The sequence below is a fragment of the Paramormyrops kingsleyae genome, chromosome 7, assembly GCF_048594095.1.
Source record: "Paramormyrops kingsleyae isolate MSU_618 chromosome 7, PKINGS_0.4, whole genome shotgun sequence".
Classification (NCBI taxonomy): Eukaryota; Metazoa; Chordata; class Actinopteri; order Osteoglossiformes; family Mormyridae; genus Paramormyrops; species Paramormyrops kingsleyae.
In genome coordinates, this window is record NC_132803.1 from 25,816,539 (window position 1) to 25,827,580 (window position 11,042).

The 11,042-nt window shown below is 38.6% G+C and overlaps 1 protein-coding gene across 1 annotated transcript; it reads right to left on the bottom strand.

The window, feature by feature from the left end:
* Window positions 1–4,499: 4,499 nt before the first annotated feature.
* On the bottom strand, window positions 4,500–11,010 carry oacyl (O-acyltransferase like). Its single transcript, XM_023828710.2, has 15 exons — window positions 10,664–11,010; window positions 9,620–9,753; window positions 9,437–9,515; window positions 9,135–9,270; window positions 8,794–9,011; window positions 8,042–8,212; window positions 7,850–7,952; window positions 7,588–7,689; window positions 7,025–7,190; window positions 6,841–6,920; window positions 6,635–6,745; window positions 6,431–6,554; window positions 5,541–5,727; window positions 5,175–5,317; window positions 4,500–5,071 (listed from the first exon to the last, which is right to left on the bottom strand). Exons 1-15 carry the CDS (start codon window positions 10,809–10,811, stop codon window positions 4,967–4,969), a joined length of 2,007 nt encoding a protein of 668 aa, XP_023684478.2. The 5' UTR covers window positions 10,812–11,010; the 3' UTR covers window positions 4,500–4,966.
* Between the last annotated feature and the right edge of the window lie 32 nt (window positions 11,011–11,042).

Below are 11,042 nucleotides of genomic sequence, written 5' to 3' on the forward strand. Positions count from 1 at the left end.
CATAAAACCCAAGCGGAGACTTGAACCCGGGTCCCAGAGGTGTGAGAAAACAGTGCTAACCACTGCACCACCATGTCACCAAGGAAAAATTACAAACCAATTTGTCATTCATCTAAGGAAATAAGTATTTGATCCCTTGGATCACATGCTATAGTACTTGGTGGAGTAGCCATTGTTGGCAAGCACAGCTGTCAGATGTTTCTTGTAGTTGGTCACCAGGTTTGCACACAGCTCACCAGGAATTTTCATCCACTCTTCTTTGCAGACCTTCTCCTAATCTTTAAGGTTTTTAGGCTGTCACTTGGATACATGAAGCTTGAGTTCCCTCCATAGGTTTTCTATGGGATTAAGAGTTTATGCCTCTGCGGCCTGCAAGCCAACTACCTCCACCTCCGGCAACTACCCTCTAACCTGCCTGCCCTTGGCTCAACACGATGCCTCGCCATCCATCCGGCGGCTGTGTGTCTATTAATCCTGCCATCGTGCATCAAGCACCACATGCCTGCACCGGTCGGCCGCTGCATTGAGACATATATTTCAACCCCTGTATTAGCTTAGTCATTTCATCTTGTCTGTATTAGCTTAGTCATTTCATCTTGTTTGTTTGACTCATCTGCCGGCCCCTGGAGGATGGGCTCCCCCTTTGGGTCTGGTTCCTCCCAAGGTTTCTTCCTCTTAGGGAGTTTTTCCTTGCCACCGTTGCCTTTGGCTTACTCAATGGGGGGTCCTTACGAGGCAGAAATGTAAAGCGCATTGAGACAATGTAATGTTGTGATAATGCGCTATATAAATAAAATTGAATTGAATTGAATTGAATTAAGGTCCGGAGACTGACTAGGGCACTCCATGACCATAAAGTGCATCTTCTACTCCTTTGCTGCCTTGGCCGTATGCTTAGGGTTGATGTCTTGCTGGAACACCAACCCACAATGCATTTTCAGTGCTCCGGCTGACACTGCCACTACATGCTTCAGCAGTACTAGAAAAGTTGCGTATCTTGGAAATGATCATAACTTTGGCATTATCATCTTAGAAAAACTTATCTGTCAGCTTAATTTGAAAATTTTTCTTGTTCTTTCTGTAGTTGCCAGTTCTCTTCCAATGAAAGATTAATTTTATCTCTCCTAATCTGACATAAATCACACTCAGAAACACTTTCTGGTTGCGGTGCCACCTCCTGTTGATCCATCTCCTCTGCTTCTGAATCCTTATGTGTCCCCTTGTCTAGCGCTTTTGGTTTCTGTCATCCTTGCAGTGCCTTCTTTTCAGTTTTTTGCTTCTGTTGAAGCTCGACCTGTGTGTGTGTATCTGTCTGTCAGCAATATCATTGTGACCCAGATGTAGGGATGGAATCCAGTTAAGGAACAAACATATATAGCAATATAATATATGGCACATTCAGCATAACACAAATGCACAAAGCTTGTTGAATATGCTTGGTGTTTGTTTATGTCTGCAAAACACACGTGATGTTACTGCTGGGAAAACTGACGTTAAAACAGGTGACAGTGAATGAAAGCGAATAGAAACTTTGGTAACATTTTACTTAAAGCACTCGTGTATAATACATTATAGATACCTTTATAATGCATTACAATGCATTCATAAAGTATCATAAACATGGTTATAACTATTTATAAAAATGCATAACACATTATATATACATTATGAATGCTCTATGAAGTTCTTATGTATAATGCACTATAAATACCTTCATAATGCATTATAATGGCTTATACAGACCATTATAATGCATTATGAAGGTATCTGGATATCCAGGGCCCCATGCTCAGGTAGGCACTTTCAATTTCTCAGTTGACTTTGCCAAGCAGGGGGGATTTAGGGCCCCTACAATGTGCTGGGCCCCCCTGAATCTGTTATGGTATCCATGCCCCTCCAAGTCCTGCTGACCATAGCAATGCAGATGCTAAAAGAGTGTTCAGTATTATAGGCAAAAATAAAATGAAGAGCTGGTCTGATCTGGCACTTGGGGGCACATTGTCTTCAGTAACAACATGCAATGTCAATCGGTTCTTTGATGAGCCTTGCTAGGAATTCCAACCAAACAAGAATAGGTTGGATAATGGAAGAAAGCAACTTGGAACTACAACAAAGCTGATAGTGGTAAGAACTGAATTATAGCACATCTTGGTTGGTTTCTCCTAATCTTAGTCTTGCTACTGCTTGCTTGGTTACTGTTTAAAAATTCCTGCTTTTTAAATATAGGACCATGCTTGGTTGATTAATTGATAACCTTTCTTTTAGTGTTTGTAGAAGTGCAGTGGTAATTATTATTTTCTTGTTCAAAGCACCCTACTCACCTGAACAGATCCATGGAAATCAAATTCTGAAAGTCACTCTTTTAATCAAAAGCAAGTTTGCAGATAACAATAGCATGCAATTATTATGCCACAAATATCAAGGGGTGTTTCACAACTTGGGTCTCAATGAATCATGGGATTGGTCTCATTTGGTGAGGATGCAACTAAGGTATCCTTCATATTTGGGGCGGGGCAAGAATGACATCCGGGTATTTCTACAGTCTTTTGTACTTCTGATCTTATTGTTGGACCTGGTCTTTGGCAATAGATGACGTAAAATGGGTATGCGAGAACGCAAGTATGGTCAAGTATGCATATTGAGAAACACCAAGGATACATCAGTTGCATCTTTGCCAAAAGAGACCAATCCTATGATTCACTGCACCCCAAGTTTGGTCTTGCAAAGACAGCAAATTTAATATCCACAAATGTAAATGGATCCCAACATAATACATACCAGTTTAAGCTGGAACTGATCTTTTTAACACCTTTGATCGACTGAGAAATCTAAAAGCATCAACTGTAAATAGCAAGGACATATATTCCTATATCTATGTATTTTTATTTCTGTATTCCTATTTGTAATTCATGTTACACTATATGATTATATTACTTCTGCTTTTTGTGATTGTATCTTGCTATCAAGAAATAAGAACATAAGAAATTTACAAATGAGAGGAGGCCATTCGGCCCATCAAGCTCGTTTGGGGAGAACTTAACTAATAGCTCAGAGTTGTTAAAATCTTATCTAGCTCTGATTTAAAGGAACCCAGGGCTTTAGCTTGCACTACACTAGCAGGAAGACTATTCCATACTCTAACTACACACTGTGTAAAGAATTGATTTCTCAAATTCAGTTTAAAATGTTCTCCCGCTAATTTCCACCTATGGCCACGAGTTCTAGTATTTAAACTAATATTGAAATAGCCATTTGGCTGAACAGCATCAAGACCTGTTAGAATCTTATAGACCTGGATCATGTCCCCCCTTAGTCTCCTTTGCTCAAGGCTAAACAGATTCAGCTCAGCTAATCTCTCCTCATAAGACATTCCTCTAAGACCAGAAATCATTCTCGTAGCCCTCCGTTGCACCTTTTCTAAGGCAGCAAAGTCCTTCTTAAGGTATGGTGACCAAACCTGCACACAATATTCTAGGTGGGGTCATACCTAGGAATTATATAAATGTAACATCTCCTCCCTTGTCTTAAACTCCACACACCTAGAGATGTAACCCAACATCCTATTGGCCTTTTTAATTGCTTCCCCACACTAGCAAGAGTGGGACATGGAAGCATCAACATACACACCAAGGTCTTTCTCATTATCAGCTACCTTTATTTCAGTGGAACCCATAAAATATCTGTACTTTATATTTCTGCTCCCTGCATGGATTACCTTACATTTATCTATGTTAAATTTCATCTGCCGGGTATCAGCCCCGTCGCTAATTGAAACAAGATCCACATGGTGGTGCAGTGGTTAGCACTGTTGCCTCACACCTCTGGGACCTGGGTTCAAGTCTCCACCTGGGTCACATGTATGTGAAGTTTGCATGTTCTTCCCGTGTTGTCGTGGGGTTTCCTCTGGGTACTCCAGTTTCCCCCCACAGCCCAAAAACATGCTGAGGCTAATTGGAGTTACTAAATTGCACTTAGGTGTGCATGTGGGAGTGAATGGTGTGTGAGTGTGCCCTGCAATGGGCTGGCCCCCCATCTAGGGTTGTTCCCTGCCTTATGCCCATTGCTTCCGGGATAGGCTCCGGACCCCCCGTGACCCAGTAGGATAAGCGGGTTGGATAATGGATGGATGGTTTTATGTCTGGATGATGTTTTTTATTGGCTGGAAACTCATATATTATTATAATTAAGTCATTTTTGGCTCATTTTTTTATTGAAATGTTTGAAATGTGGAAACTAGCAGCTGTACTGTGGATGGGTCGGCCGGGAGGAGGGGCAGGTTATTAGGCTAATGTAAGCTTCTTTGAATGGCTAATGTGCCTTTTGCCTCAATTCTACATTGCTTTGGACAAAGGTGTCTGCTGAATAAACTAATGGAGGGAACATAAGGACCTTTGGCCTGTTGGTGATATGCTTAAGTAAGACCAGTTTATAAAAAGACCAGAATATATCCCTTCATAGAAGACATAGAGGTACAACAGAAATCACTCTGCAAAGGGGGGGAATTGGTAACATTTACTTTTATTGTGCTTTTTCAAACTTTTAGGATACTTTGGTTTAACAACAATAACAAACACAAATTACATATTACTATTTCCCAGCACAAAGATCAAAATTAGTGAACGAGTGACAATTGTAATTTACAATATTGCTGCCTATCCAAATTCAAAGTTATTCTAACATGAACTGAAGAGATGTATTTTAATCACATTTCATCTGTGTAAAACTATCCCACATCACAAAATAAATGGTTTAAACAAGAAACTCCAAAAAGGTCTGCAGTGTTCTCTAATTTTGATCACTACTGTATGACCGATAAACACTCAATATCAACTGATAATGTTTAATAATTTTCTATTTATTATAATAATGTATTACATATTGTATTTCATATAACAGTATTCAATGACATTATGCTTTGAGTCAGTTATATTGGTGCTTCCTTTCTCAGTGTCAGTTTAGTTTGTGTTTATTTACTACAGCTCTTCAGAAATGAAAATGGTCTTTCAATAAGCACAGTCAAGATGTATCCCGAAGTCACAGTCAATGCAGTGTGTCCCATGAATAGGTAGAACTGCAGTGAAGAGAGACATGTCATTTGGGAGTCACCAATGATAGTAACAATAATAATAATATGGAACATATGTCACAATATTTTGTCATGTCAAGATACTTACAAAGTTGAGGTCAGTGTAATGGATGGCTGTCTCTTGTTTCCCATTGTATAAGATAATCAGAACAGGGTGAATTAAATAACAGGCAAAGCTGATGTTTGAAAGAGGAATCCACATGTTTAGTGACAAGATTCTGTTGACTAACCCTGCATAAACAAACAAAAACAATGGCTCAAAAGGATATGTTCGGCATACTGTATAATAAAATATCAGTTATGCAATATTACTGAACACAAAGCATTAAAAGAAATTTGATAGACAATCTATTCCTGCATATTAAGTTGTAACCATATACCAGCTTGCAATGCTTAATTAATCATTACCTGGCAATCCATTTTCTTAAATATATCTGCCACTATTTTAGCTCACCTCCATACCCCTCTTCACAAGCCAAGATGATCCAAGCCACAGACATTGCCCACAGGGTGCGGTGGAGTCCTTGATACAGAGAATGTGGTACTGAGGGGTGACTTGGGACCCCCCGCAGGGCATATGCCAGACCCACCAACAGTGCCATGATGGAGAGGCAGGAGGCCCAACCCACTGCGACCTTCCACTGCAACCAAAGAATTAGAGCCTCACAACACAACTGTTTTCCGCAGTTCCTTTTTCTGCAACATTGTTTTGTATTACTCTATTTGTTTGTTTGTTTTTGTCTGCTGTTTTTTGATTTCGCAGTGAGCTACTGTAGCTACTGGTATTTATACCAGCTGACCTGCCTGGTTCAGTTAGTAGCTAGTAGTTAGTAGGAGTTAAAGCATTTTTTTGTTTTCCCCTTAAACCAGCATTGTAGCAGTTTTTTTTTATCTGTCCAAATGTCTGCAGTATTGACTGTACTTTTCCTTTATAAAAACAAAAACATTAAAACTGAGACACAATTGGTCATATATAGCCAAGCTGACACTTCAGAAAACAAGTCTATGCATCCTATCTTGGAGCTTTACTTGCTCTGAATTATATGAACTGTCCCCTTTTCATATTCAAATGTATCATATGCATTTTATTATATCAAAAACCAGCGGACATAGTTTTGTCTGTAGCTGGAAAACTTACTGCAAAATGCATTTATTATGCTTACAGTGCCACACTGTGGTTGACAATGGTAATATCTGTCAATCAGTTAATATTTGTATGTATCCATCAAACCAATGTGCAAGAGTTATAAATCATTTTTACAACAGAGTAACAGTTGTATCTTTTGTATAGTTTTATGACACATGGATGGATACGTATAGGACGAGAATAAAAGGCCATTTTACCTTATGATTTAAAAGGTTGCACTGTTTAGTCTTCATGAATATTCCTACCAAGATCCCAACCAAGTATGGACCATATCTTGTGTAAGGCTTGTTGTAGTAATATTGAAAGTATGTTTCATAATCTCTGAAAAACAAGAATTAGCTTTTGATTATTTTTTTGGTATCCACATAAGACTTTTAAATGTTAACAGTGGATCTTCTTACTGTGTTGTTGGTTGGTGAACTGGTAGATGCAGTAAAGTGGTGAGCAGGGCACTGGATAGGCATGAGGTGACCAGGAAGAAAGATGCAACTGCCAGAAGGGCATATTTGTTTCTGTAAAAAGTTAAGTGTGATTATCAGCTTTTGATGCTGGATAACAGAAGACCTGCCCTCTCCGGAATGATTTGGACATCAGTGCATGTGCTTACAATCTATAGATGAAGATCAGCAGTGGAGTTGAGATGAAAAACTGGAAATCAATGGACAAATACCACGTCCAGGGGGCACACTTCAAAATAAAAGCATTAAGAAAGAGTAAATACAAGTCAATGCAGTACACTGGATATCACATTCTGCTGGCTTACAGCCATTTCAGAAACAGTTTGTACTTACAACATCTGAGATGTCAAGCAGGTTATTAATGAGCAACAAGTTGGACCACCAGTACGTCTTGCAGCTCAAGATCTGATCTTCTACAATAACCCAGAAAGGACCCTTGGGAATTACAGAAAACAGACCGATGACCAGGCACACAATGAAGAGCTGAAGGGGCTGGACCCTGGTAAAGATGGGTTAGACAGGCTGTTATTCCGTGTAGCAGTATGGAATCGGCAAAATCTGAGCTCAAGCTCAAAAGATACAGTGGGAGCATGTGAGCTAATGATTACGGGACCACTGCAAAATACAGTGAGGACAATCACAGTTTAACCCTTGAGCAAAGTATTGAATTACATTAGTAAATATCAAGATAAGTAAAGTCTATATTTTAAAATAAATGAAGAGACAGTGAGATCTTGCATTACAGAGTTAAGAAGAAAGAAAAAACAACAAATCGATGGTAATTTTGAATGTGGTTCATGGAACCCTTTCTGAAGACAAAGATAGCTTCCCAGAGTAAAAGTTGTTGCTATATTTGACGTGAACAAATCTCCTTTTGGGCAAGTTGGACAACACACCTTTTAAACCTCTTGAAAAGAAACTTGGCTACCAGTGCTGGGCTGAGTTTATCGTCTGTTGCCTCGATAGATGCGAGAAGTGATTTTGCACTCAGAAGTCCACTGCGACAGAACAGGACAGAAGGCTTAGAAATAACTCATCAGAGAAAAAGAATGACAAGAGAAGCACATGCACACATGCCGGAGATTGCTTTGTCTTATAAGCGCCAAAAAGCTACTCATAAACTCCTTCAAACTCACTCTTACTCAATTCATATCTTACCCAAGGAGCAGAAATGTATCTACAGCTAGATATACAGGCCCGCTGAAGGAAAATATGTACAGAGGATTTTTTTCCACAGCTTCTTTCCATCTTTTATCGTTATCTGGAAAGAGACAATAATAAAATCTTGAACAGGCCTTTCCTGTCAGTAAAATCATATAAAATACAGTATATGAAATATAATCTTTTCACCTATGTTATTCCAGACACTGAGCTGTACGCTGTGACCTGAAATGATCCAGAGGAGGCTAAGAATGCGTATCCCATTCAGACACAAATAACTTTGTCCGTTACTTGCAGTATTCAACACTCCAGCAGTGGTTCTCTGCAGAGAAAAACTTTGCAGGCAGTCGTACAAGCAATCTACCAGGAAAGAGCATTGGATTGTTAGATGGAGATATACTGAAACTCTATCTAAATGCTATTCTAAAGGCTGTGAAATTAGCTACGAATGGGATTCATTAACAACAGTAGCTACCTCTAACTTTTTAACATATTAACAGTTAAAACTATAGTACATGCACCCCGTTTAAAAAAAAAAAATCAACTTCTTATGAAATTCAGATACATAGCAGATTTAATAAATCTAAAGAGAATAATGTGCTTTCTGTGCTTTAGAATGCATTTCCTGAAGTCACTATCAGCATCAACCATGTCACCTGCTTCTCACTGGTTCCTTTAAATTAGGTTGTTGAGCATTTTTAAAATGATATTCGAATATTGTAAAATAAACAGTAAATGAAAGGGTCCTTCCTAACCTTCTGCACAAAACTAAACCTCAGAAACAAACTTAAATAGCTGTATTTATCATGAGCATGGCTTATATTACGAAACATTTAGAAATATTACACACTTTTCTTTAAGTTTCATAAGAAGTTGATAGTTTCTTTGAGCCCTGCAGCATGTCCAGCATTCAGGGTGTTTATACTTGCTCCTTTCATCACCTTCTCCTTTGGCCTTTCCGCATGCTGTCTGTGTCGTCTCTGGAGCCCTGCAGTCCGTCTGAGCGCACTGACTGGAGCTTAGGGTCCCATAATGTGTTAAGTTTGAGTTCAGGGCTAAGTTTACCCCTGGACTGATCCCTCTCTGACGTTTCCATTTAATGCCGGTTATGTAAATACTCGCCAAGAGCGGAAGTATCATCAGCAGACAGCACAAAAACCTGTATGTGTTTTGGAAAGCACATCAGATGCCATATCATCAAACATAGCTCCCATAATTGAAGGTTTTCACACTGCCTTTTATATTACTGATACATTTTCATGGGTACAGATACTTTACTCACAAACAAATAACAGCTGAAAAATCTTTGGAAACAGTTCCAGCAAAACACTGCGTTTTGTAGATGGCTTGTGCGGACTGGATTAAAAGCATTGAAGGTATTGGGGGAATCAGTGATGTCCCATCTTTCTGGAAGACATCTAGAAGTCAAAAAAGACATCTGGGAAACTCAAAAAACACAAAATATTTCATGCAAGTATAGCATTATATTTACAAAACAAAACAATTGTGTGTATATAAATATTAAATAAGTTAATATTCCATTAAATGGTATTTTGATTTCGCATTTAGATCTTGGGTACTCACTGTAAACAACTAATGCTTGTACTTCGTCTTCATTACAAGAGCCAGGAACACATATGTCAACAAAGTACTGGATTGATTCCTGTTTCACAATCACATAAACATAAACATGGCTAGATCTGTAAGAGAATGATTAGTTGAAACAACGTCCTATTGTATCATTTCTAATTAAGGTACAAGCTTTACCTGTTTTAGAAATACTTGACAGAACTGCCCATTAAAAGCAGGACCGTGAACTAACAAGCACTCTTGAAGGGACCCTGGGCGATTCACATTTCCACCCACAACGTCACTGCCCATTTTACCAAAGGCGTCATACACTGTAGGAAGATACAAAAACAATGGGCTTATTGTAGTTTTAAAGTCATTTTCCTGCCCCATGCCTACTCCATCCTTGCAAAACACTCTTTAAACCTAATTGAACAGTTTGCAGTTGTGCTCTGATTTCCGGCATTTAACATTCCATCAAGGCAATTACTTTCTTTACACACTACAGACCACATGGTGCCAGGAAGAATAGCCGCTACCCTGGGAGACGGAGCTCTCACTGAGGGCTACCAGCGATTTTGAAGTGCCTGACAGGTTTGTAGGAAGTGCTGATTTAGTGTACAGCCAACTGCAAAGTCAATGTACATCTCCAGGTTTTTAAAAAAATCATTAAATATGCAGATGAAGAGTTAGGTGTTAACATTCTGCAAACCATTCTGGTAGATTGCATATTATTTTGTGATATTTCAGGCAGGGAACCTGCCATCAGAAAAATGTATGTTATATTTGTACTACCACACATTAACAAATACGGGGATATTTCTCATCCTGCATGTTTTATGTTACATTACAATAACATTTGGTCAGAGGTCAGGTTCAGGAGAAGATCTGAATCAAAATATATCCACTTCACCCCATCCTGGCAATTTGAAGGTCATAAAATAAATTAACCAAACCAAAATCCAATGCCTACTAAATTAATTTTAGAAAATGGTACAGACATATCATCATTCATAAAAACATAAACTAAAATATATATGTAGGCATCATTTTCAGTTCATAAACACTAATGTTGTGACTATTTGTAAATAAAACTAATTACAAAGCATATCCACTCTCATACTTCAGAAAATTCCAGCATGCAAAACAATACTGAAGCATTTATAATGTTTAGTATGACAGGGTGTCACATTCAAACCTTTCACAAATTATTACAAACATTCAGAAATACATTGTACTTACTTAGCATTGCATACTTGCTTGGCCTGTCATTGTGCAATTCACTGAGAAAACCTTCTGTGTCCTCCAAGCATTTTTGTGTCACATTATGAATATGGACACAAGAAAAAACTGTTACTTGTAAAATGAAAACACTCAACTGAAGCATCATCTTGAGCCTTGAGCTTCTTTATGACCTTCTACGGTATAAATACTCGACTAGGGAGACACATGACCTCAAATTTCCGACTTACTGTATGGCCGCATCTAGATTTACAAATATGCATGCAAATTGAAGCATCACAACAAGAATTCATCAGAACAGATGGGGAGAAAGATCATTCTGAGCATAGCAAACAGTTGCTGGTCACTTCTTTTTTTAAAAAAAAGAAAAGTCTTTACA

Coding starts and splice junctions, on each gene's coding strand:
- oacyl (XM_023828710.2), bottom strand. CDS start 10,811: ATGATGCTTCAGTTGAGTGTTTTCATTTTACAAGTAACAGTTTTTTCT. Junction 9,012..9,134: donor TTTTCAGCTGTTATTTGTTT/GTGAGTAAAGTA, acceptor AAACACATACAG/GTTTTTGTGCTGTCTGCTGA. Junction 5,072..5,174: donor ATTACACTGACCTCAACTTT/GTAAGTATCTTG, acceptor TCTTCACTGCAG/TTCTACCTATTCATGGGACA.